This window comes from Orcinus orca, chromosome 12 (genome assembly GCF_937001465.1).
Source record: "Orcinus orca chromosome 12, mOrcOrc1.1, whole genome shotgun sequence".
Lineage (NCBI taxonomy): Eukaryota > Metazoa > Chordata > Mammalia > Artiodactyla > Delphinidae > Orcinus > Orcinus orca.
In genome coordinates, this window is record NC_064570.1 from 66,808,459 (window position 1) to 66,836,361 (window position 27,903).

A 27,903-nucleotide genomic window follows, 5' to 3' on the forward strand; every position below is an offset into this window, starting at 1 on the left:
GGACCTGCCCACCAGAAAGACAAGATCCAACCTCATCCACCAGAACACAGGCACTAGTCCCCTCCACCAGGAAGCCTACACAACCCACTGAACCAACCTCAGCCACTGGGGACAGACACCAAAAACAATGGGAACTACGAACCTGCAGCCTGCAAAAAGGAGACCCCAAACACAGTAAGATAAGCAAAATGAGAAGACAGAGAAACACACAGCAGATGAAGGAGCAAGATAAAAACCCACCAGACCTAACAAATGAAGAGGAAATAGGCAGTCTACCTGAAAAAGAATTCAGAATAATGATAGTAAAGATGATCCAAAATCTTGGAAATAGAATAGACAAAATGCAAGAAACATTTAACAAGGACCTAGAAGAACTAAAGATGAAACAAACAACGATGAACAACACAATCAATGAAATTAAAAATACTCTAGATGGGATCAATAGCAGAATAACTGAGGCAGAAGAACAGATAAGTGACCTGGAAGATAAAATAGTGGAAATAACTACTGCAGAGCAGAATAAAGAAAAAAGAATGAAAAGAACTGAGGACAGTCTCAGAGACCTCTGGGACAATATTAAACGCACCAACATTCGAATTATAGGGGTTCCAGAAGAAGAAGAGCAAAAGAAAGGGACTGAGAAAATATTTGAAGAGATTATAGTTGAAAACTTCCCCAATATGGGAAAGGAAATAGTTAATCAAGTCCAGGAAGCACAGAGAGTCCTATACAGGATAAATCCAAGGAGAAATATGCCAAGACACATATTAATCAAACTGTCAGAAATTAAATACAAAGAAAGCATATTAAAAGCAGCAAGGAAAAACAACAAATAACACACAAGGGAATCCCCATAAGGTTAACAGCTGATCTTTCAGCAGAAACTCTGCAAGCAGAAGGGACTGGCAGGACATATTTAAAGTGATGAAGGAGAAAAACCTGCAACCAAGATTACTCTACCCAGCAAGGATCTCATTCAGATTTAATGGAGAAATTAAAACCTTTACAGACAAGCAAAAGCTGAGAGAGTTCAGCACCACCAAGTCAGCTCTACAACAACTACTAAAGGAATTTCTCTAGGCAAGAAACACAAGAGAAGGAAAAGACCTACAATAACGAACCCAAAACAATTAAGAAAATGGGAATAGGAACGTACATATCAATAATTACCTTAAATGTAAATGGACTAAATGCTCCCACCAAAAGACACAGATTGGCTGAATGGATAAAAAACAAGACCCATATATTTGCTGTCTACAAGAGACCCACTTCAGACCTAGAGACACATACAGAGTGAAAGTAAGGGGATGGAAAAAGATATTTCATGCAAATGGAAAACAAAAGAAAGCTGGAGTAGCAATTCTCATATCAGACAAAATAGACTTTAAAATAAAGACTATTAGAAGAGACAAAGAAGGACACTACATAATGATCAAGGGATCGATCCAAGAAGAAGATATAACAATTGTAAATATTTATGCATCCAACATAGGAGCACCTCAATACATAAGGCAAATACTAACAGCCATAAAAGGGGAAATCGACAGTAACACATTCCTAGTAGGGGACTTTAACACCACACTTTCACCCATGGACAGATCATCCAAAATGAAAATAAATAAGGAAACACAAGCTTTAAATGATATATTAAACAAGATGGACTTAATTGATATTTATAGGACATTCCATCCAAAAACAACAGAATACACATTTTTCTCTAGTGCTCATGGAACATTTTCCAGGATAGATCATATCTTGGGTCACACAAATCAAGCCTTGGTAAATTTAAGAAAATTGAAATTGTATCAAGTATCTTTTCTGACCACAACGCTATGAGACTAGATATCAATTACAGGAAAAGATCTGTAAAAAATACAAACGCATGGAGGCTAAACAATACACTACTTAATAACGAAGTGATCACTGAAGAAATCAAAGAGGAAATTAAAAATACCTAGAAACAAATGACAATGGAGACACGACGACCCAAAATCTATAGGATGCAGCAAAAGCAGTTCTAAGAGGGAAGTTTATAGCAATACAATCCTACCTTATGAAACAGGAAACATCTCGAATAAATAACCTAACCTTGCACCTAAAGCAATTACAGAAAGAAGAACAAAAAAACCCCAAAGTTAACAGAAGGAAAGAAATCATAAAAATCAGATCAGAAATAAATGAAAAAGAAATGAAGGAAATGATAGCAAAGATCAATAAAACTAAAAGCTGGTTCTTTGAGAAGATAAACAAAATTGATAAACCATTAGCCAGACTCATCAAGAAAAAAAAGGAGAAGACTCAAATCAATAGAATTAGAAATGAAAAAGGAGAAGTAACAACTAACACTGCAGAAATAAAAAAGATCATGAGAGATTACTACAAGCAACTCTATGCCAATAAAATGGACAACCTGGAAGAAATGGACAAATTCTTAGAAATGCACAACCTGCATTCAGCCAAGGCTGAATCAGGAAGAAATAGAAAATATGAACAGCCCGATCACAAGCACTGAAATTGAAACTGTGATTAAAAATCTTCCAACAAACAAAAGCCCAGGACCAGATGGCTTCACAGGCGAATTCTATCAAACATTTAGAGAAGAGCTAACACCTATCCTTCTCAAACTCTTCCAAAATATAGCAGAGGGAGGAACACTCCCAAACTCATTCTACGAGGCCACCATCACCCTGATACCAAAACCAGACAAAGATGTCACAAAGCAAGAAAACTACAGGCCAATATCACTGATGAACATAGATGCAAAAATGCTCAACAAAATAGTAGCAAACAGAATCCAACAGCACATTAAAAGGATCATACATCATGATCAAGTGGGGTTTATTCCAGGAATGCAAGGATTCTTCAATATATGCAAATCAATCAACGTGATACACCATATTAACAAATTGAAGGAGAAAAACCATATGATCATGTCAATAGATGCAGAGAAAGCTTTCAACAAAATTCAACACCCATTTATGATAAAAACCCTGCAGAAAGTAGGCATAGAGGAAACTTTCCTCAACATAATAAAGGCCATATATGACAAACCCACAGCCAACATCGTTCTCAATGGTGAAAAACTGAAAGCATTTCCACTAATATCAGGAAGAAGACAAGGTTGCCCACTCTCACCACTCTTATTCAACATAGTTTGGGAAGTTTTAGTCTCAGCAATCAGAGAAGAAAAGGAAATAAAAGGAATCCAAATCAGTAAAGAAGAAGTAAAGCTGTCACTGTTTGCAGATGACATGATACCATACATAGAGAATCCTAAAGATACTACCAGAAAACTACTAGAGCTAATCAATGAATTTGGTAAAGTAGCAGGATACAAAATTAATGCACAGAAATCTCTGGCATTCCTATACACTGATGATGAAAAATCTGAAAGTGAAATCAAGAAAATACTCCCATTGCAACAAAAAGAATAAAATATCTAGGAATAAACCTACCTAAGGAGACAAAAGACCTGTATGCAGAAAATTATAAGACACTGATGAAAGAAATTAAAAATGATACAGATAGATGGAGAGATATACCATGTTCTTGGATTGGAAGAATCAACATTGTGAAAATGACTCTACTACCCAAAGCAATCTACAGATTCCATGCAATCCCTATCAAACTACCACTGGCATTTTTCACAGAACTAGAACAAAAAATTTCACAATTTGTATGGAAACACAAAAGACCCTGAATCGCCAAAGCAATCTTGAGAACGAAAAATGGAGCTGGAGGAATCAGGCTCCCTGACTTCATACTATACTACAAAGCTACAGTAATCAAGAAAGTACAGTACTGGCACAAAAACAGAAAGATAGATCAATGGAACAGTATAGAAAGCCCAGAGATAAACCCACGCACCTATGGTCATCTTATCTTTGATAAAGGAGGCAGAAATGTACAGTGGAGAATGGACAGCCTCTTCAATAAGTGGTGCTGGGAAAACTGGACAAGTACACGTAAAAGTATGAGATTAGATCACTCCCTAACACCATACACAAAAATAAGCTCAAAATGGATTAAAGACCTAAATGTAAGGCCAGAAACTATCAAACTCTTAGAGGAAAACATAGGCAGGACACTCTATGACATAAATCACAGCAAGATCCTTTTTGACCCACCTCCTAGAGAAATGGAAATAAAAACAGAAATAAACAAATGGGGGCCTAATGAAACTTCAAAGCTTTTGCACAGCAAAGGAAACCATAAACAAGACCAAAAGACAACCCTCAGAATGGGAGCGAGTATTTTCACATGAAGCAACCGACAAAGGATTAATCTCCAAAATTTACAAGCAGCTCATGCAGCTCAATAACAAAAAAACAAACGACCCAATCCAAAAATGGGCAGAAGACCTAAATAGACATTTCTCCAAAGAAGATATACAGACTGCCAACAAACACATGAAAGGATGCTCAACATCATTAATCATTAGAGAAATGCAACTCAAAACTACAATGAGATATCATCTCACACCAGTCAGAATGGCCATCATCCAAAAATCTAGAAACAATAAATGCTGGAGAGGGTGTGGAGAAAAGGGAACACTCTTGCACTGCTGGTGGGAATGTGAATTGGTACAGCCACTATGGAGAACAGTATGGAGGTTCCTTAAAAAATTAAAAATAGAACTACCATATGACCCAGCAATCCCACTACTGGGCATATACCCTGAGAAAACCATAATTCAAAAAGAGTCATGTACCAAAATGTTCATTGCAGCTGTATTTACAATAGCCCAGAGATGGAAACAACCTAAGGGTCCATCATCGGATGAATGGATAAGGAAGATGTGGCACATATATACAATGGAATATTACTCAGCCATAAAAAGAAACGAAATTGAGCTATTTGTAATGAGGTGGATAGACCTAGAGTCTGTCATACAGAGTGAAGTAAGTCAGAAAGAGAGAGACAAATACTGTATGCTAACACATATATATGGAATTAAAAAAAAAAAAAGTCATGAAGAACCTAGGGGTAAAACAGGAATAAAGACACAGACCTACTAGAGAATGGACTTGAGGACACGGGGAGGAGGAAGGGTAAGCTGTGACAAAGCGAGAGAGAGGCATGGACATATATACACTACCAAACGTAAGGTAGATAGCTAGTGGGAAGCAGCCGCATAGCACAGGGAGATCAGCTTGGTGCTTTGTGACCACCTGGAGGGGAGGGATAGGGAGGGTGGGAGGGAGGGAGACGCAAGAGGGAAGAGATATGGGAACATATGTATATATATAACGGATTCATTTTGTTGTAAAGCGGAAACTAACACACCATTGTAAAGCAATTATACTCCAATAAAGATGTTAAAAAAAAAAGATTCCATTTCTGGGAGAGCTGAAACGAATGAAGTTGTCTCCTTTTGGTGATGTGGAGCTTAGCATAAGCAACTCCATTTTGGGCCTCTGTCTTGTTTTTAACAATAGATAACTCAGACTTAATTGCTATTGTTAATTTATTACTGATATTTTCCAAGTGTGAAAAGTCTGATGAGGTCCACAGTATGAATAGTACTACTGATAAGAGAATTTCACTCTTACTGTGCAAAAAACAAAGACAAAAAAAAAAAAGCCTCCTTCCCCCTAGCCCTCCCAACCGCAGCCAGATAGATAATGGCACAGGTACAGAGCCCTGAGTTTCCACAGATTCAACCACAGGAAGGAGTGAGGGTGGGGAACCATCCAAATCCAGCCCTCAGCTAAAGCAAATAATAATGGCGAAAAGCTTTAAATAGATCCAGGGAGGAGCTCATTTTCGGGGCATAAGAAGCAGTGCAGCACTTCAGGTATGCCTTGTTTCAGAAATTGCTTTGGTTTGTTTTTACTTCCTTCTATTCTGTTGGAACAGAAAATACAGACCTTTTATGAACGTATTCACCACGTCTGACGATGAACTCATTTAGACCAGCCAAAATAATTGTCCGACAGGGACACAGGACTTCAACCTCAGTTCAGAAAATCCCTGACATCTGACGTAGGAGGATTTATAGGTTTAGTGGAAATTGCTTTTTCTCCTGCCCTCCAGATTACAGACTGTGGGTTGATTTTTTTTTTTTTTTTTTGCATGAGTAAACATCTTTCTAATAATGAACAGAACAATAATGTGTTAAGAGAGAAAAAGAACATCCTTTTCCTTTTTTGCTGTTTCTTGAGAGAACTGTTTGGATTTGGAAACGCATGCTGGCTGTCCAGAACATGAAAGTTGGCCTTTTCCTTTTGTGGTGGCCATGGGCTTTGGCTACTGAAAGCAGAGTGCACTGGCGAAAAAGAGACGTACAGGAGATGTCGAAGAAAGGCAGGTGAGTGGACTTCCCCTGATGGAGAATTTAGGGGAAGAGGGTATGTAAAGCAAGCTTCTGGTTTTGTTGTGGAATCGTTTACAATATATGGTGTTTCCCGTGGATGCCTTTTGCCTTTTTACTCCTTTTCCCTTTGTTTTCCTGCTTCCGCCTACTCCCCCTTTTAGGAAGTTAGAATTATGTTTTCTTTTTAAATGATGCTAGATTTGATACAGTGCTATCATTGCATATTCTTCAATCTCTTAGGAATTGTCCTGGGTAAAAGTAGATACTGGATAAAAGAATATATGCACATTAAAAGAAAATAAGGGCAATTATTTGATGTGTGCATCCTAGGTTGGAGCAAATCTGGGAATTCTCAAATAACCCATGGGACCTCTAATTAGTGAGAATGATTCTGTGAGTTCTAATTATTGCTGCTAGATGTGTAAGTCCCTTTTAACATCTTTTAAAAGAGAAGAAAGCAGCTGTCTTCAAGCTGTGTGGCTAGGAGGATCGTTAGGTTGTCCCCACCAGTAGTGAATCGGGAAGAGGCAGGGATGGACCTGCCTGAGGACCAGCCGCTGCTGGTTACCAGCGCGGTACACGTCACCCTGGCCATACCAGCCTGCGGAGGGAGCTTAGACAGAGCCAGACCGATCCTTCAGCATCGGTCTCACCTGGGCAGCTCTGTGACAGAGCTGGTAATGGAATACCTGCATACCTGCTTGTCCGATATGCATGAATAAAATAGTACATTTGGAGATCCCCCAATCCAACTCTCTCTCTCTCACTGAGGAAGAGATGGAGGCAGGAAGGGCACTGATTCTTGGTTCTTTATCAGCCTGAGTCCAAATTGAGCTTCAGCTTTCTTCATCTCTGAACGTAACGTGAATAGAGGTCATAAAAAAGCAATTAGTATGGAAGGAAGTCCAGCTTTCTGGAGTTTGGGGCTAGTGGTTGGGCTGGGTGTCTTGTTCCTCAGCGCCCAGCTCTGTGTTTGAGAGAGCCCTCCACACATGGGATCCGGAACAGCCAGCTCTGGCTCACAGCGCTTGTTTCAAGCTGTTTTAGCAACATCACAAAGCTAGGAGCTGAAATATCCAGTGGTCATGGTGAGCCCAGGACGCAGACAGAGACCGCTGTGCACAAGCCATATGTCCTGTTACAGTCAAGAGTCAGAAGCTGCTGGGCAAACGGTGGAATCAGTGGAGCGGTGCTGCCATAGAGATGCTCTGAACCAAATGTGCCCTCGAGGATTAAAAACAACGACAGCAACAAATCCTATGGGTTGTCGCCAAAAACTTCTCAGCCTCTCTCCCAAGCCAGAGCTAGAGGGGGAGCTATTAGTAAATACCACTGAGGAAGAGAAGTCTAGAGAGTGAAATAGATTTTCTTTTAAAAATTACTTAAAAGAACTTTCACTTTTTTTAAATTATGAAAGCCATATATGACCATTATTTTAAAAAGCATAGGAACAAAAATTTTTTCAACACACAGAAATCACCCATAATCCCCAAACCTAGAAGTAAGCTTGTTAACATTTTTGTGTATTTTCTTCCAGTCTTTTTTTTCTCTAAGCATATATTGAGTATTTACTAGCCTGGGATTATTCTATGCATATAATTTTGTAACCTCATTGTACTTAATACAATGATTTTGTTTACTTATTTGAAGTCTATAGAATTATCATTTGAATGCCCACACTATAATGCATAATAGTGTATAATTACCACCATTTAAGCATCTTCCTCTATTTGTGGACATTTAATTGCTTCCTCTTTGTTATTATAAATATTCTGTATGAATATCTTTGTACATAGGGTAGTTGCCTACATACACGATTATTTAATTAGGATAGACTCCTGGAAGTGTACTGGGTCAAATGGCAGAAGAACATTTAAAGCTCCAATATAACTGGCAGAATTGCTTTCCAGAATGGTGAACCCAGCCAGGTTTTTGTTTTTATGTAGCCTCAACTTTTAAAGGCTCGCTTAATTTCAGCCAGACTCTAAACTCATAAGCTGCTGGTAATTTGTATCCAGGCTTCGTTTCATGGGTCATAATAATAACATAGGAAGCAAGGTGAACTCATGCACACAATGGGGGTGAGGCAAGTAAGGTGGCTACGATGCAAACTTAAAGGAGGCCCTTGCACGACCTGAGAGGGAGTGCCTCCTTACATTTTGTGCCTTACTTGACTCTCGGTAAAGATCAGAATGCCAGGGCGATGTTTCTAGAATGAATCAATACTTATGGTCTCTCCCTCCTCCCTGGAAGAATGAAGATCTAGGGACTTCCCTGGCGGTCCAGTGGTTAAGACTCCGTGCTCCCAATGTTGGCGGGCACGGGTTTGATCCCTGGTTGGGGAACTAAGATCCTGCAGGCCACACTGTGTGGCCAGAAAAAGAAAAAGAATAAAGATCTAGCCTGTCTATACCACAGGCCCCTGGACAAATGCTGGCTCAAGCTCTAGGAGGGTAAACTGATAACATCAGAAACAAAGTACCATTATCATATTGCTTTGTCTTGCTAAAGAATTCAAATTTACTCTGAAGGTAGAGAGGATCTAATAGTTTCAGCTGATTTCCATTTTGGAGAGATGACACTGGTGGCAGGATGGCAGGAGGATGGGAAAAGTGCTACAGGGGGGACAGAGAAAGTCATCCAGTGTGTCTGCTTTAGACCAGATGAGAGATGGTGAGAGCCGGAACCAGGATATGAGTAGGATGAAATGAACAGGGATGGGGAAGATGGATGAGAGCTTTAAGGAGGTAGAATTGTCAGAATTAGACTGGGTGAAAGTCTAGCAGGTATTTGGATGATATAACTGGGTAGAGGGTGGTACCAGAGAAGGGAGAGCAGGAAGAGAAGCATGTTTGGGGGAAAAGATGATGATTTTAGTATGAGCATGTGGACCTGGATGTGCCTGCAAGATACCAGGAGATGGTTGTCCAGTTGACAGGAAGGCCTACAGGTCCGCAGCTCGGGAGGGAATTCGGGCCTGGAGATGTAGTTGTAAAGAGAGTCCTCCTAGGGCTTCCCTGGTGGCGCAGTGGTTGAGAGTCCGCCTTCCAATGCAGGGGACACGGGTTCGTGCCCCGGTCCGGGAGGATCCCACATGCCGCGGAGCGGCTGGGCCCATGAGCCATGGCCACTGAGCCTGCGTGTCCGGAGCCTGTGCTCCGCAACGGGAGAGGCCACAACAGTGGCCCGCGTACCGCAAAAAAAAAAAAAAGTCCTCCTAGGTGGTGGTGGATGAGGTGACCCAAAGACAGTGTGTAGCATAAAATAAGAGCAGGACAAAGGACAGAGCTTTGGGGACGGACAACATTTAAGGAGAGGTTGGAGGAAGAGGACTCGGTGAAGGAAGCTGAAAACGAGGGACCAGAGAAGTAGATGTAGCACTGGAATCGAGAGGTATCAAGGAGGCGAAGGGAGCACCTTTGGGACAGTTATCAGTTGCTTGTTACAGGGCAGGCACTGCCCTGGGCAACGGGTGCCTCGCCAATGACTGAATCAGATACAGTCTCTGCCTGCAAGAGGCTGACAGACCAGAGAAGTGTTCCAGTGCTGTGTCAAGGGTTTCCAGAAGGAGGGAGCGATCAACAGGGTCAGATCCCACCAGAGTAAAAATCAGTTAGGCAGAGGGCCAAGATGTGAGTGGGCCAAGAGATACGGTATGAAGAGCCATTAACAACCTCAGCAAGAAGAGACGGGTGGTGGTGTGTTAAGAAGAGAAAACGGAGTGAATGTGGTTCACTCTTAACAAGACACCTGGCTGTGAACTGGGAGACTGAGACTAGAGAAGGTGAGAGGGAGAGACAGGCAAGAGCTTCCAGGCAAGGGGAGACGAGCGGGTTCAGGTGATGAAGGGCAGAGGCCGGGAGGGAGGCAGTGATCACGCACGAGGCACTGCTGTCACATCCTGTCCTGCCAAAGCGCAAGCCTCTGGCTTATGGACAGCATCTCTCTGATTGCCCTAAACACCATGGAATGTGATTTCCTCTTAAGTTACTAGTGTTCTCTCTGCATCTCATCCCTTCATTCTCCAGAGAGTTTGCTGGAACTTTGAGTCTCCACTTTGTGCTTCTCTCTCATCTGGTATGAGCTGCCCCTCATACTGATGGCTTCCTGAGCCTCTGCTGGGCTGCTCCCATGCTTATGACACCCGTCTCTTCCCACTTCCTCTGGCTCAAGTCTTTTCCTCCTCTAATATTTAGCACAGATGTCACCTTCTCTGAGGAGCCTTCCTTGGCCCTCCCCTACCCCTGCCTCTCAAGTCTCAGGTAACTTTCTTCGGAAATTCCACGGCCCCTGATCGGTCCTATCTCAGAGGAATAATCATTCAGCATTATCACTTTTCTTCATCTGTCTCAGCTTCTAGACTGTGAGCCCCTTGCGGGCTGTCTGCTCAGGCAGCCATAACCAAACACCACAGCCTGGGTGGCTTAAACAACAGACATTTATTTTCTCATAGTCCTGGAGGCTAGAAGGCCATGACCAAGGTGCTGGCAAATTCGATTTCTGGTAGGGATTCTCTTCCTGCCTTGTAGATGCCACCTTCTCACATGGCCTTTCCTTTGTGCTCGTCAATGCGGAGTGGGGTAGTGGGGGAGGATCCAGGTGTATTTTCCTCTCCTTATGAGGACACCAGTCCTACTGGGTCTGGGGCCCACCCTCATGATCTCATTTAACCTTAAGTACCTCCCTAAAGGCCCTATCTCCAAATACAGTCACACAAAGAGTTAGGGGACTATATGAATTGGGGAGGGGCACAATTCAGTTCAGAACAAGGGCTCAACCAGCACATTTATTCTTGTCTCCCCAGGTTCAAGTACAATATCTGGTAGATAGTAGATGCTCAAGAAATGTTGGGCATGAATAAATGAGTGACTCCTAACCCTTGCTATTCCTGTACTTCACTCACTCATTCCTTCAGTCATTCATTCATTCAACAAATATGTGTTGACCACACTGCCCCAGGCACTGGAGGCAACGGAGAGGAACGTGGACCTCACTCCTTCCCGTGTCGTGCTGACAGTTTAGTGGGGGTGACAGACCTTAATCCAATAATTTTTACAGAATGTCAGAATATCAAAGACTTTAGAAAGCCCCTCCTTTTAAAGATGAGGAGAGAAAGGCCCAGAAAGGTATGGAACTCATGCCACCCCGCGTACCCTCAGAGTTCCGCGTCCCCTGTTTCTCTACTTCCTGTGCCCTACTATGACCACCATAAAATGAGAACAGGAAGTTCTATTCATGGATGTGAAAGTCAGGTTGAACCATATGAGAATGTTTTGATACTTCAAAAACAGTGGAATATCAGCCATTTCCCGTGGTTCTAGCTAACATTTTCTTGTTTAATTCTTACAGTGACCCCCTAAGGTTAGTATTATTCCCCCATTTTATGGGAAACTGGGAAACAGAAAGATCAAGGAACCCACCCAAGGTTAACAGCTAGTTGGTGGCCACCCTAGGATTCAAACTGAAGTCTGAATGGTGCCAAATCAGTGACCCTTCCAATACCACGAGCAGCCTCGTTAAAGAAATCTAACTTCCAACAAGTGATTGTAACTTGTGATTTCTGTGACATTGGGATCTGTGACCCCCTGTTCTAGGCCTGGTCTCCTCCCCATTCCTTGGGTGAGAGGGCGGGAGGTCACTAGGCTGAGAAGTCACCCAGCAACTTCTCATTCCCAAACGCATCACAGGCTCCTTGATGTACATACGCTTTGTTTTGTTTTGTTTAACAGCTGGTGTATTTAATTAGTGATGGGAATTCCACTCATAAGACCTTTATTGCAAGTCTAAAATGTTCAAAGCCATATAGGTACATTGTGAATAGGATATGATCACTAAACAAAGGTTGCTCATAAAGCAGGTGGTGTTGGTATTAGGGACAGATATTGATCTACAAGTTAGAAAGTAGAATGTTCTGTAACGTATGGGAAAAATACAACCTGAGAATTCTGATAAAGAGAATAGGTGGGGAAAATTCAGAGCTTTAAACTAAAAAAAAAAAAAAAAAAGTAATGCAGTGTCTTCGAATGGGAAGGCATAGAGAATTTATGTTCAGACATACGAACAAGGAAAAAGGGATGATCTAGGTCGAGATTTTACCTGAAAAGCAGGTGGACAAACATGCTCCTACTGTGCCCTCTTGTCTCCCTGGGAGGGCCACAGCAGGCCAGGTCTGCGAGTTGAGGACCCATCAGCTTGGTGGGAACCTGGGTCTGTCATGGTGGCGAGAAGAAGGCTTGATCAGAGGAACCCAAGATAACACAGAAGCCACATCCAAGCTGGGCTGGTCCCACCCACACCAGACACAGCCTTCTGGGTCCAGGTGACTCAGGTCTGCCACGGGTATGCAGACTTCAGGTGTCAAGGAGTATTCACACTCTGGATTAGTCAGGGTTCTCCAGAGAAGTAGAACCAATAGGATATATATAATACCTATTTCTCTCTCTCTCTCTCTCTCTATCTTACCCACACATATGTGTATTGTGTAACATATATATAGTGTAATATGTGTGTGTGTGTGTGTGTGGTGTGTGTATGGAGAGATAGGGGGAGGAGGATTTATTTAAAGAATTGGTTCACATGATTGTGTGGGCCACCAAGTCTGAAATTTATGGGGCAGGCAGGCTGGAAATTCCAGAGGGAATTGATGTTACAGCTCTAATCTGAAGGTAGTCTGGGCTTCCCTGGTGGCGCAGTGGTTGAGAGTCCGCCTGCCACTGCAGGGGACATGGGTTCGTGCCCCGGTCCGGGAAAATCCCACATGCCGCGGAGCGGCTGGGCCTGTGAGCCATGGCCGCTGAGCCTGCGCGTCCGGAGCCTGTGCTCCGCAACGGGAGAGGCCACAGCAGTGAGAGGCCCGTGTACCGCAAAAAAAAAAAAAAAAAAAAAAAATTAGTCTGCAGGGAGAATTCCCTCTTCCTCAGAGGACCTTAGGAGAAAAGACTGAGTTGATTAGGTGAGACCTACCCACATTACGAAGGGTAGTCTGCTTTATTTAAAGGCTACTGATTTAAATGTTAATTACATCTTAAGAATAGCTTCACAGCTACATCTTAAGAATAGCTTCACAGCAACATCTAGGCTGGCATTTAACTAAAAACTGGTACCATAGCCTAACCAAGTTGACACCGAAAATTAACCTATCACACCTTCTTAGAGGCAGTGGTTTGAAAAAGAGATTGTTGGTTACCCCAAAATCCACTTAGTGAGGAATCAAAGGAAATAAACTATTTATACTTGAGGGAAAATACACAATACTGACTCATGATGTGGACGAATGCACAGCCTCTATAGCAATTCAAGAAGTGCAATGTAAATAACATTATGATAACATAAATAAATACAATAAATACAAATTAAATGCACACACACACACCCCATGCTGGCGGGTCCAGGGGAACACAAAACCGTCTTTGTGGGGCCCTGACAGTGGACTGACCCTTTCCACATCACCATCTGCCAACAGGACTAGAGCTGTAAAGTACGTCTGAGGGATGATGCTTCTGGAACAGACTTGAAAGGTCTCAAAGCTGCCCTGTGGCCCAATCCCTTATTTCATGGCAGAGGAAACAGACTTGGAGAGAGGAGGAACGTGCCGTGTTCCCTCATCAGTCAGAAAAGCCGGGGCTCCCGGCAGTGTGCCAGCCCCCTAACTGCCCAGTGCCCTCCGTGCCACGACAGGTCACTGCCTCAAAGACCTGTGCAGAAGAGCAGGGTGTGCAAACGTCACAGCAGCGTCACTTGGGTGGAAAACCAAGACACTAGCCCATGTTCAACCCTAGCTCAGTGGCAGAGGGAGCGCAGCTGGTCTGGCATGGGTCTCCTCTCCCTTCTGCTGTCCAACCAGCTTGGCCACACCGAGCAAGTCCCATCTCATGGCCTTTGTCCCTGCTGTGCCTCTGCCTGGACCACTCTTTTCCAGAATCGGCAGGTCGTTCTCTCACCTCCCTCAGGCCTCTGCTAGGTTGTCACCCTCTCAGGGATGTGTTCCCTGGCCACCGATATAAAACAACCCCCCCAGCGGCCCATTCCCTAACCCCTAACCCTGCTTACCATCACAGCCCCGAATTTTGTTCCCATAAGGTAAGATGGAGCCCTGGATGTGTGTCCGTGAGGATTTCCTTCGAAGTCTTGGCTTGGGCACGAACAGTTACGGGCAACCCCAAGAATCCGTCACCAAAGCTCCCAAGCCAGAGGGACCAAGTCAGGCTCAAACTGAAAGAGTGCCTGGCTTTGGGACCTGCCACTGCCACGTTCTCACACCGTGACTTTGGACAAGTTGCTGAATATCTTCAAGTCTGCCCCTTCCACAGAGCGGAGTCAATTATGTCTGTCACCTCAGGGTTACTGTAAGGATTGTGTGGACCAATGCATGTCAAAGAACTTTGACTGTAAAGCTCGAAAACCCATAAAGATGCTGGGCCTCATTTATGCAGTCCTATGGCGGACACAGATCAGAAAGGCCAGTGCAGACCCTCATCCACCCGTAGAGGTGCCTTTGCTTTGAGGACAGTTATACTCCACACATCACCCAGTGATACTCCCTGATTTGCCAACATGGGGGTCCTGCCCAGGGGAAGGAGACCACTTCAGGGTGTCTTGCCCTGTCTGAACTCACACTGAACTCACATGCTATTGACATGATGGGACCCAATAACGTCCCTAAGTCGTCTGTGTAATCAAAGTTCTAGAACATGGCCAGGAATCAACCTGGAGCTTAACCTCAGCAGTTTCCACGATACTCTTTTTTTCTTCTTTGTGAATCTCAAGAAAGCGGCTTTCCATCTCCAGTTTTCTGGCTTCTCTCCTAGTTTCCATGTTTTCTCTGCTGCAGGATCCTTAAGTTTCTTGAGCTGTAATTCATCTGGGTCTGTAGGCTTGAGTTCCATTTAAAAAGCTAGAGCAGTTGTTCTCTATGTTGGCTGAGGAGGTCTGAAAGCTGTTGATGGCTGGGTGCCACCCTTGGTCTGGGGTGTGGCCTGGGAGTTTTTAAGTCTCTCAAGTGAACCCAATGTGTGATCAAGGCTGAGAAACACTGAGTGGGATTATCTCAGGTTATCATTTTCACCACGCTGGTCAGCCGCTAATTCTTTTCACTCTTCCCTTCCCAATTTGAAGACCATTCTCTTTGATGGAGAGTAGCAAAGTAAAATTGGATTCTGTTAGCAGAATTACTGTCATATTGTAATTGTTCACATTGCTCCATCTTTTCCAAGCAGTACTTCCTTCTACTGACTGTCCTGGTTCAGAATCCAACTTTAAAGAATTCTGCTTGTCTTTAGCACCTTTTTTGAGCCTTGCCTCGTTTACACCTTGGTCTTCTTGCCATATTGCTTATGGACCCATTCATCTCTTTGGAATACACCTGTGGGTTTGTGTTTCTCCTTCCATATTTTGTATATATCTTAGTAAAGTCTGAGCTCTGCAAACCGTTAGGAGCTGGGGCCACAGAGATGTATGAGATAGAGTCCCTCCGACATAGAGTGCACAGGGAAGTGGGTGGGCTGATCAGAAAGCCCCCGCTGTGCAGGATGGAGCACATTCTGATGAAGGTATTGACTTCAGTGGGAAGGAGGGAAGCCCAGGAATTCTTCCCGGAGGAGGTGATATTGATCTGGGTGTGCAAGGCATCGTCTGGGTAAGAAAGTGTACGAAGACTAGTGGAAAGGACCTTCCAGGTAGATGGGACAGCAGGAGCAAAGGCATGGGGCATGGGGGGTATAACTGGCAGCTGCAAGAAGAGGGGGGCAGAGAGGGAGCTGCGGCTGGGGAGGTGGGCAGGAGGCTTATTATAGGCCTTGTATGCCTAAGTTGTATAGATTTCACTTTGAGGGTGGAGGCTTTTAAGAGGGGAAGTGGCATGATTGTGATTCCCATACCATGCTGTTGGTGTGATGGTTGGATTAGAGTAGGGTGAGACCAGAGGCGAGGAAGTCTTCTGCCTCCCATGGGAGAGATGATGGGCCGAGGGGGTGGGAAAGGAGAGGCCAGGATATGGAGAGAGGCCATGAGGGGGAAGCTCATCCAGGACTGGCTGAGCGCCTGGGGTGGGCGAGGCTGGCCGAGCCAGGAGGGCAGCCCTATGAACAGATACACCTCCAAGCAGTGCAGCTAGGGCTGCACATGCCCCACTGCTCTCCATGGCCCTGGATGGGGGTGTGAAGGAGGATGACATCCAGGTGGTTTGGACCCCACATTCAGGGTTTCTCTCCTTGGCTATTCATATGCCAAGAAAGCAAGAACATTTCAGTAGCAGGTTCTTTCTTTCTTCTTTTTTTTTGTTTGGATTTTTAAAAAAATTGAAGTGCAGTTGAGGTACAATATTACATAAGTTACAGGTGTACAGTATAGTGGTTCACAATTTTTAAAGGTTATACCCAATTTATAGTTATTATAAAATATTGGCTGTAGTCTCTGTGTTATACAATATATCCTTGTAGCTTATTTATTTTATACGTAGTAGTTTGTACATCTTAATCCCCTACCCCTATCTTTCCCCTCCTCCCTTCCCTCTCCCCTCTGGTAACCACTAGTTTGTTCTCTATATCTGTGAGTCTGTTTCTTTTTTGTTATATTTAGTAGTTTGTTTTATTTTTTAGATTCCACATACAAGTGATATACAGTATTTTTCTTTCTCTGTCTGACTTATTTTACTAAGTATAATGCCCTCCAAGTCCATCCATGTCACTGCAAATGGCCTTATTTCATTCATTTTTTATGGCTGAGTAATATTCTGTTGTATATATAGACCACATCTTCTTTATCCTTTCATCTGTTGATAGACACTTAGGTTGCTTCCATATCTTGGCAACTGTAAATAATGCTGCTATGAACAATGGGGTGCACGTATCTTTTTGAATTAATGTTTTTTGTTTTTTTGGATCTATGCCCAGGGGTGGAATTGCTGGGTCATATGGTTCATTAGCTAGTTCTTGCTTTCTTGTCAAAATTAAGTTCTCTACCTTCAGAGGTGAAATAATCAGCAAAGTGAAGTATAACTTATCAAGTGCTCTGCTATTGGCTGAATGAGACTTCTGGCAGATCCCTTGTTTCTCACACTCCCCCATCCCTGTTTTATCTAACCTCTGGGAGATGTTCTGAGAAAACATCATCCACTTACAAACTGATGAGGACAGCACAGCAAGGAAACATCAAGAAGAAGAACCATAGGTCAGAACTTTTCCTTTTCTCCAAGAGGATAGAAAAAAGATATCAATAGATGTTCAAAAAACGTACACCCGCTGTTCATTCTAAAAAGCTGTCTCAAATGTCATCCTGTATCATCATAACTTGGGACATGTCAATTCCTTCTTCATAACTTTCCAGGGACTCATTCAATAAATGCACTCGTTTAATCAGTGAGTGGCCACCAGGTTTCTGCAAGGTCCATGCTGGCTTCTCTGTGAGGGGAAAGGTAAGGTTGGATGTTCCGCATGTAACCCACATTCCAGGCAGTGGGAGCCAGGTCTTCCATCGAGACACTGTGGCCAACCTAGCCTCTCACCCTTGGAACCAGAGCCTCTGGATTTGCCTCCTGGCTCCTTCACTTTTACAAGTTATTCAAACCCTCTGTGTCTTAGTTTCCTCGTGTATAAAATGGGGACAGTGGCAAAGCATACCTCACAGGGTTGTTCTGAACACTAACCCAAGTTAATACATGTAATATATGTAGCATGCTAACTGGCAGAGCGCTCAGGCAGTGTTAGTTATTCCTATTATCTGATGCGTGTCACACTTCATTTCAAGGTTAATAATCATACCTCGGCTGGTAAAAAGATGCTGATGACAGGAAAAATATTTGAAGATGTATTGTAACTTGAGTTAAAAGCAATATTTGAAGATATATTATAACTTGAGTTAAAAGCACGTTACAGTATTTCTCTCTCAGGAGTGTAAGGATATACTCAGGATGGCACAGGTTATTTCTTAGTGGTTTTCAGCCTCTCCTTTATGTTTAAATCTATTTTTCAAAAAGTTTTAACATGGGCATGTAAACAGAAAAAAAGTTATTTTAAAATATTAAACAACAACAATAAAAAAAAAGACTTTAAGGGAGTTCCCTGGAGGTCAAGTGGTTAGGACTTGGGACTTTCACTGCTGTGGCCCGGAGTTCAATCCCTGGTCCGGGAACTAAGATCCTGCAAGCCGTGTGGTGAGGCCAAAAAAAAAAAGACTTTAAGTATCCTATTTATCAGTTTTTTCTAAGCTAGAATCTAAGCTTCATGACGGCAAAGGCAGTGACATCTCAGAATTTGACAAACCTCCCTTTAGTCAATGCCCAGTTCTGTTTCAGCCTGGCCCAAAGCCACAGTAAGACCAGGGCCAAACCTGATTTTCATTCCTGCCCCCTCTTTTGGTCCTCCTGGCTCTCTTTCCTGGTGCCTATCCAAGGCACTGATCCCTTCCTTCATTCACGAACATGTGCTGGGAGTCCACAGGGGCCCAGCACTGTGCAAAGTGCTGACGATGAAGAGGACTCTGCCCTTGGTGGCCTGTGATCTCATCCTGCCCCTCCTGACCACCTGCCCGTTGCCCAACAGGCCGCCCTCCCTGTAATCTTAGCCCTTCCCACCCCCTGGGACCTGCCCCCGCACACCTGTTCCTGCTCCACTTTGCCGCGGATGACATAATCCCTATGCATCAGCCCTGACGTGTCCCTGGGCATCAGTCTGGTCCTGACCAAAAACAGCGCCGCACTCAAAAGGGCTTAACCAATAATTGAACAAAGGGACTGCTCGCAGAGCTGTGCAAAGGGTTCTGGGAAGCACCCAGGCAGGTGGCTGCCCCCCAAGCACTAGGAACAGAAGGAAGCCATGATGACCCACAGGCCTGAAGGGTAAATTGTGTTATTGGAGCTTATCGTCGATACTGTGATTACCTGTAATCACAGAGCAACACAGACATTGCTAGTCCCTGGCATCAAAGCAGAGAGAGAAGGAGGAATAAACACTCTGTGTTTCATCTCCTGCCAGTGCCCATTTGGCCGAATCCCTAAGCCCGGGGGCAAGGACGCCCAAGTGTTACAGTCCACCTGGCAATGTGTTCCTCTCCGTACCGACAGCTTCATGGTAGATCCAGGTTAAGAATGCCATCAATTTCAGTGGGGGAGATAGTTTAGGTCAGACCTTTTCAAATCAGGCCTACTGAGTAATTAATCCTCCAGTTCCTCTCCCTGTGGGTCCTGCGAAAATGCTCATCAAAAAGCTAAATTAGGGTTTCCCTGGTGGCGCAGTGGTTGAGAGTCCGCCTGCCAATGCAGGGGACACAGGTTTGTGCCCCGGTCCGGGAGGATCCCACATGCCGTGGAGCGGCTAGGCCCGTGAGCCATGGCCGCTGAGCCTGCATGTCCGGAGCCTGTGCTCCGCAACGGGAGAGGCCACAACAGTGAGAGGCCCGCGTACCACAAAAAAAAAAAAAAAAAAAAAAGCTAAATTAATGCATTGCAGCTTCATAGTTTTTTTTTTCTTTCACATTTTATTCTGGTTAGATTTGAAGCAAATCTGGAGGGTGAGGGATGCTTTGTTGATTTGAGTACCTAGACTCTCTAGAACACTTTTATTTTTAATTTTCATGGTAAGCCTCAAAGACCAGGAGCACACAAAGATGCCCTCACTGGCCAGAGGTACACACACACCATCCTAAGGGGGTCTCTTCCCCACACCTCGGCTGCAGTGATTTCAGCAGCACCCCAACCCCTGGCCAAGGGGCGGGAAGCAGAGGGTGGGACAAGAGGAAGGGGGAGCTGGAAAGGAGGAGAAGGGAGGTGGCTCCCAGCTCCAGTGGGAGAGAGAGAGGAGGTGGGCGGCCATGGGGACCCCAGCTTCCTCCATTCCATCCACCAGCAGTGTAGCTCTGCCTGATTCCCTAGTCCCAGTTCTTCCCCTGGGCTGCTGCCTTTGCTGCCAGCACAATGATTTCCTTCCTTTAGGAGGAATCTTCCTTATTGGCTCAGAAACGACAATGGCTCCTCCCATTTGCGTTTCCACCTTAAAGCACACGCACGATCTCATTGGCCCCTCACACCCCTGGTCAGGTCACAGAGCTTCACCTTTAATCAGGCGAGAAAACCGAGTCTCAGGGAAATAAGATGCCCATAGGCACAGAGTAGGCAGGTCAGTGGAGGGCAGAGCTCTGTTTTTCTGTCTCCCAGACATATATCCCCCCCACCCCAAAGGATAAGGAATTTCTTCAGGAAAGCAGATAGCAAAGGACTTTAAAGGTGGACGGAGCCAGTTATAAGGAAGGAAACTGTGTGTTGAGGATGAAGGCATCAGGGCCGTGGTTCTCAAAGTACTGTCTGCTGACCACCGGTAGAAGCAGCAACTGGGAACTCATTAGAGATGCAGATTCTTAGACCTCAGCACAGACCTACTAAATCAGAAGCTATGGGGCAAAGAGAGGTTCAGGAACCTAGGTTTGAACCAGCCCTCTAGGAGATGCTGATGCAGGCCAAAGTGTGGGAAATGTGCATTGAAAGGAAGAAGTGTGTGTGTGTGTTACCCGGGAGAGCACACACACTGGTGTTGGAACCAGGAGGAACTAGGAGAGCAGTTCATGGTTTCTGTGGGTTTTAGAGATGGTGATAATGGGTAAATGAAGGCCGTGCACTGATTGAAACAGCAAAAGACTGGCAGCAACTCACATGTCCACCAATAGAGGACTGAGTGTGTGAGCGATGGTGTATCCGTGCAATGGAACACTGTGCAGTGCGAAACAGGATATGAGGCTTAGGACATTTTGCTATGGGAAAAAAATCCAAGTCATATATAAAGAAAGAAAAAGTATAAGAGTTTATATAATATGTAAACTTTGTGTATAAAAATAGGAGACCCTTTGTGACAACGTGGATGACAAATACTGTGTGATCTCACTTCTATGTGGGGTCTGAAAAAACGAACTTGTAGACACAAGAGAACAGACAGGTGGTTGCCACAGGTGGGGATAGGGTGTGGGTGAAATGGGTGAAGGGGATCAAAAGGTACGAGCTTCCAGTTATAAGATAAATAAGTCCTGAGGAGGTAATGTACAGCATGGTGACATAGTCAGCAATACTGTATTGTATATTTGAAAGCTGCTAAGAGAGTAGCTCAAAGTTTCTCATCACAAGGAAAAAACAAATCTGTGACTATGTAAGGTGATGATGTTAACTAGATTTATTGCAGTGATAATTTTACCGCAAAATATGCATGTATCAAATCATCATGTTGTACACCTAAAACTAAGACAATGTTATGTGTTAATTATATTTCAGTGAAACTGGAAAAAAGTAGGAGATCTAAGAATATATATTTGTATTTACTTGTACCTACAAGATACTCTGGACAGATAGACCAGAAACCAATAAGAGAGGTACCAGAGGATGGGGGAATGGGATGGGTGGAGGCACAGGTAAGAGGCCAACTTTTCACTGTATTTCTGTTTTAAAAAATTGTCAAACCCTGCAAATATAATGCCTATTTAGAAAAAGTGAAAATAAATTAAAATGGCCCTAGATGCTATTCAGAAGCAGAAGCACAAGAAACTGCCTCCCAGGGAGCCAGGATGATTGGCATTTGACCCAAGGGCAAGTCCATGCTCCCTCCACAGGATGGGCCAGCAGAGGCCAAGGGAGCTGGGCTCAGCCCACACCCGCCGCCTCTCTCCTCTAGCTCCAACCTGCCCAAAATGGCCGAGGAACTTCGGGTGAGTTAGACTTATTAGTAAGCCCAGGACCAGCAGTTCTCAGCCTTGGTTACACATTAAAATCATCTGGGAAGCTTTTAAAAACACCAATGTCCAGGCCCCATTCCCAGACCACCCAAATCAGCACCTCTAAGATGGGGCCTGGATGTTGGTATTTTTAAAGTCCCTCATTCACACTCCTAAACCCCTGTCTTGGACCTTCTGGGTCAGTTCATTTATCCAGAAAGCTGGAGGAAGAGAGGATTTCCATCAGCTTTAAAGAAGAAATAACACATCCCATCAAACTTGTCAAGATCAAGTCTGAATGCAAATGGGTTTTATCTGGCTTAATTAGGTTATGTGATCAACCTGTTTTCTCCCCCTCTGCAGCCCAGTTCTTAAACGCAGCCCTGATATTACCAAATCGCCACTGACAAAGTCAGAACAGCTCCTGAGGATAGATGACCACGATTTCAGCATGAGGCCTGGCTTTGGAGGTATGAAACACGCATGTGGGGGCTTGTCTTCTTTCTACAGGTCCTTCTGTCTGTCTGTGGGCAGAAATCAAGCCAAGGGTCCACTCAATGTCGCTCCCTGCATTCAAGTCTGCCTTGGTTGTGCTTGGTGAACAAGGCCCCTGAGCCCCCAGCATCATCTGAGTACCTCCCCGGCCGGCCTGCCCTGGGCTCTGCTGAACGCATTCTTGGGAGGCGGCTGCTGGTTGGTGGCCAGGCCAGCCCAGCCGAGCTGTGCTCGGGCCACTGCTGACAGGGATGGCTCAGCATCGGGGAGCCCAGCAGCTGGCTGTGAGGACGGCAATGGGAAGACAGGGCAGCTGCATCCCAAAGCTGCCTCTTGAAAATGCTCGGAAAGAACGATCTTGGACTAAATTTGTTCTCGTCTGGGAGCTGGCAGACGGAACTCTGGGTCCACATCCAAGGGCAGAGTGTGGTCTGCTGGGTTTAATTAAATGAAAATAGTTGGAGAAAATAATGATTTAGTGCTGAGGGATGCCAAAGCCCTCTGAAGCTTAGCCTGCAGCTGCCAGGTTTCAGCTTTCTCAGTGTCAAATAGGGTTTTCATCCTTATGGGTTTTTTCCCTGGAAAAAAAAAATATTTATTTCAGAAATCATTCTCATGCCTTTTATTTCTTCCAGTCACCTTTGCCTAAAGAATAAACAGGTTCTGGAAGGGAGTCTCTGTCCAGTCCATAATCAGCTGCTGTTGGATCCAAACCCACCTTTTTACTCTGTGATGATCTAAGTGTGTTCCATGCCTGCCCTACACGCCTGAAAGCAGGGAGGAAAAGAGGCAACAATTTACTTCCCTTATAATACTTTCTTTCTCTTTATGAATATTGTGTTTATGGCCTAGAAACACCCCCCCCCCCAAAATCTAATGTTTTCATATCCATCCCAGTGTATCACATCCCCCACGGAAGCTACTCCATCTTGTAGCAAAGAAGCAGATCTGTGGGCTTGGCTAATGTTTTGAATATGACTTTGGGCACTGATTTACCAAGCAATGCCTTTCTTATGGCCAGAGACATTGGCTTCCAAGATGAAAGAGGGTACAAAACCAGGAGGTAAATATAAAAATATAAAATGTGTGACCTCATGCTGAGGAGTAACTCCTTAGATGGGACCTGACTTTGATCTAGGTCTTCATCGTCCCCTTAGATGAGCATGTGTAACCAAAGACAGATGCTTTATATTAATCTAATTGTTTCAGAATCACCTGGATGATTCAGACCAAAAACATTTCTTTTCACCTTAGTTGGAATATTCTAGGGAGCCAGCCCATGACTCCACCCTTTTATCTCTGGTTATCCTGGCATGTGGGACACCAAACCTTCAAATCTGACAAGACACGGAGGTTCCAGGGGAAATGCTCCTTACGCCTGTCTCATTCACAGTCAGAGTTCAAGTGAAAAGAATAAATGCTCTGCTGTGCCCTGTCCCCAGGCCCGGCCATTCCTGTTGGCGTGGATGTGCAGGTGGAGAGCTTGGACAGCATCTCAGAGGTCGACATGGTAAGTGCTGCTCTAACCAGAGCTGCAGACAGGGAGATTCCCACAGGGCCTATGCCGGGCCAGGAGCTCCACACCAGAATTCACCAGGCTCATAACTCCCCAGGTGGTGGGAATTCCCACACTCGTTTTACAGTTCAGGGAGGTTGAGACACTTGCTCAAAGCTACCCAATTGGTATGAAACAGAGCCAGATGACAAACATGATCTTCCCTGCCCCAGTGTCCAGGGTCTTGCCACTGGGATTGTTCTCCGGGCAAAGGCTCTCCAACACAAACAGCAGGGTCCAAGGATCCAGATATATGCTACTGCTGTGGATTCTGTGTATGGCTGTGAAAATGCAGACAAAGCAAAAGTTTACTTTGTTTTTCCTTTTTAGTGGGCTTAGATAAAAGATAGAACATTCCACAGCTCCTTGACTTACAGGACTTTGTAGGGCCTTATCTTAGTTTCGGTTGCCCAAGAAGCAGACCTGAGACAAGCATTCCAGCACAAGCAGTTTATTGCAGGCGATCCCGGGAAACACAAGAAGAGGCTGGGGACAGGGGAAGGGAAGGAAGCAGAAAGGGCCATGCCATCCAACCAGATCTACGTGAGACTCGGTCCCTCGGGGGTACTCCGAGTCAGCAAAGAACTCACCTCAGCGTTGTCGCAGCTGAGAGGCCGGGAGCTGGGTTACTTATCCATCTCCCAACCCTTCCCCCAGCTCCACTCCCTGGCTGAGGGCTGCTTCCAGAGGCTTGAACTGTCTGGCATTTTGGGCTGGTCCTGTGCGTGGGCTGGGAGCCCTCAGGCTGCGGGTCTCATTGCCGGCGGTAGCAGCCTTTGCCCAGCGGAGGCGAGTGTCAGAGGATGGAGTGGGGCTCAGGTCCCCCCTCTGTAGAGCCTCTTGCTGAGTCCCCCCCCCCCCCCCCCCCCCCGCCCCAAGCAGGGTTCGAGAGCCTCCTGCGGCAGCAAACCCCAGGGACTAAAAGCAAGGCCTTCCTGGGCTCAGTTCCCTCCCCAGCCTGGGGTACAGAGGGTCCTGCCATCACCCAGCTGTTCAGTGGGTGGGGTCTCCCTCTCTGCCCTCGCCCCCCAGGACTTCACGATGACCCTCTACCTGCGGCACTACTGGAAGGACGAGAGGCTGTCCTTCCCGAGCACCAAAAACCTCAGCATGACGTTTGACGGCCGGCTGGTGAAGAAGATCTGGGTCCCCGACATGTTTTTCGTGCACTCCAAGCGCTCCTTCATGCACGACACCACCACGGACAACGTGATGCTGCGGGTCCAGCCCGACGGCAAAGTGCTCTACAGCCTCAGGTGAGCCCTTTCTGGCCTCCCTCTTTCCCTCGGAGTCCTCTTACTCCTGAAGCTGGGAGGAAGGGAAAACTTTTGTCAACCAAGAACATCACTGGTCCCACCACAGCAGTTTTGCTTTTACCTTTTTTTCTGGCCACGCCGCGTGGCTTGTGGGATTTTAGTTCCCGAGCAGGGATGGAACTGGTGCCCCCTGCAGTCGAAGCGGAGTCCTAACCATGGACCGCCAGGGAATTCTGCTTTTTGGCTTTGAACAGCTTAGCTTCTAACTTTCCAGGAGCTGCCGACTTTTCAACATCAAGAAAACCTAACTCTACACACGAGTAAACATTTATTTATTTATTTATTTATTTATTTATTTATCTATCTATCTATCTATCTTTGCGTTGGGTCTTCGTTGCTGCACGTGGGCTCTCTCTAGCTGTGGCGAAGGGGGGCTACTCTTCATTGGGCTCAGTAGTTGTAGCACGCAGGCTCAGTAATCGTGGCGCATGGGCTTAGTTGCTCCGCAGCATGTGGGATCTTCCTGGACCAGGGCGCGAACCCGTGTCCCCTGCATTGGCAGGCGGATTCTTAACCACTGTGCCACCAGGGAAGCCCCAGAGTAAACATTTTAAAGAATTATTTCGTCTTGCAAATACACTTGGGGAAATTTCTCAGGCTGGTGCTTATGATTTATGCCCTATTCAAGTTCAATTTCAAACGTTTAATGAAAGTTTTATTTCTCTAGTAGGGGTCAGAGAAGTAGCTAACGTATTCTTCTCAAAGACCTGCCTCCTTCAACTCCTCCGATTCCCAATTTCCGATTTGAAATTTTGGTTTAGAAAAAAATTGTTTACCTCGCCTGGCCAGCTCAGGCTTGTTTTTTGTCCCTTCTCCCTGGTGTTCTCCTTGAGAAACTACGGGGACCCTGGGCCGCTTGATGATTTTAAATGCTATTTTGAGCATCACTTTGAAAACATAAAGAATAAGATCTTCTCACAAGCTTAGATACGTTGGAAATGTTTCTTTCTTTCATTTATTTATTTATTTATTAAAGTATAGCTGATTTACAATATTACATTAGTTTCAGGTGTACAACATAGTGGTTCAATATTTTCATAGTCTATACTCCGTTTACAGTTATTAGAAAATATGGGCTCTATTCCCTGTGCTGTGCAGTAGCCTTAGAAATGTTTAATTGCTCATCAAGCACTGACGTGGGGAAGCTTTCCTTAAGCACAGGCATGCAGTGGGGCTTTCCCTGTGCGCCCAATTTAGAAACTTGTGGTGCTCGCCTCCCCCTGGGAGGGCGTGTGGAGATGAGCTCAGGCCTTCACAGAGAAGCGACTCAGCTGCTGCCTGAGATTGACTCCTTCTGTGCTGTGCTGCTGGTACATTTCAGTTTTACAGACTTGGTTTCGGTAAAGCTGCATCCGCACACCAGTGTCTACATAGGGGGTGTCTGCGTGGATGCAGTGTATCTTTAGAGTCAGAGATGGCAGTGTCGAAGCTGAATTTCCGCCCCCATCTCCCAAAGGAATATTTATAATAATCCTTCATTCCTCATGCTGGCTTGGAATCTAAGCAGTTAGATACCAGACTCAGAGCAGGGTCATGGGGTATTCCTCTGCAGGGCCTGAAATACCTCCTCTCACAGGAGTACCCAGGTGGCTCAAGGGGGTGCAACCCCTTCCCCAAGCCATGTTGGGTTGATTCTCCCAGGAGTCCTCACATCTGAGGCAGCTGCCAAGACATCTTCAGCTCAACAACCACCAACAAAATAACCCGATCGAATAACACCAGGGATTCAGAGGACTAGACCAAAACACGAGGTAGCTTGAAAAACCAATCCCATGGCTCTTGAGTTCCCAGTCAGCTTCAAGATATGAGAGTCAGTGATTGTGGGAGGAAGAGATGTTTTGGGGGAGAGCTGGGGGCACTGCATGAGCGGGCCTGCAGTGGGACCACGGGGACCACTTGGAGAGCTTGGAGCATGTGTGCCTACAGTTGGGAGACACTGCAGTTAGTGGGCGAGAGAAGAGCTACCTAACCATCTAGGGGCAGAGCCAGGTGGGCTCGGTCTGCACTACCAGGGTTGTTGGGAGTAGTTCAGTGTGTGTGGGATGGACAGTGGGTGAGCCAAGAGCTGGCATGGGAGATGCGGCTGAAGGATGCAGGTGTCCAGCGGTGGGAATGAAGGACACAGGAAAGAAAGTCTCCGCTTCAACTGCATAGCAGGCCCAGAGAGCTTGAAGCCACCCTCACCAGAGAACTGTCCTGCCCCCCCCACCGCCCTCACTTCCGCCCACGTAGGTAGGAGGCGACCAGAGATGGGCAGACACTGACTACTCAAATGTCAGCTCTGCCTTAGCTGGGGACGGGGAGAAGAAGTCTCAATGTGAATGAAATTTGAAGTGTTGATTAATATCTCGGACCAAAATTCTTTTAATTTTGGAAGTGAGATGTGTTTTGTTACTTTTGAGGGTTTTGACTGCCTGTCACATGAGAGTAAGCAGGAAAATCCCAGGACCTGGCAAGTTTTCATCCAAGACAGGGGATGATCCTCCCACTGGAACAGTTTAAAGGGACTTGTGGGAAGCATAATAATAAACACGGGT

At 45.2% G+C, this 27,903-nt stretch overlaps 1 protein-coding gene across 2 annotated transcripts in view; it reads left to right on the top strand.

Moving 5' to 3' along the window:
* The first annotated feature begins 5,267 nt into the window (after positions 1–5,267).
* Positions 5,268–27,903, top strand: part of GABRR1 (gamma-aminobutyric acid type A receptor subunit rho1) — a 34,922-nt gene continuing 12,286 nt past the window's right edge. Inside the window, exons 1-5 of one of the 2 annotated variants that reach the window (XM_049695481.1) lie at positions 5,268–6,310; positions 21,564–21,661; positions 22,364–22,470; positions 23,938–24,005; positions 25,083–25,306. In XM_049695481.1, the coding sequence (XP_049551438.1) occupies positions 22,452–22,470; positions 23,938–24,005; positions 25,083–25,306 (311 nt within the window). In that variant the 5' untranslated portion in view covers positions 5,268–6,310; positions 21,564–21,661; positions 22,364–22,451. The remainder of the gene's footprint in view (positions 6,311–21,563; positions 21,662–22,363; positions 22,471–23,937; positions 24,006–25,082; positions 25,307–27,903) is intronic. The other variant, XM_004264823.3, reaches the window with a different exon arrangement.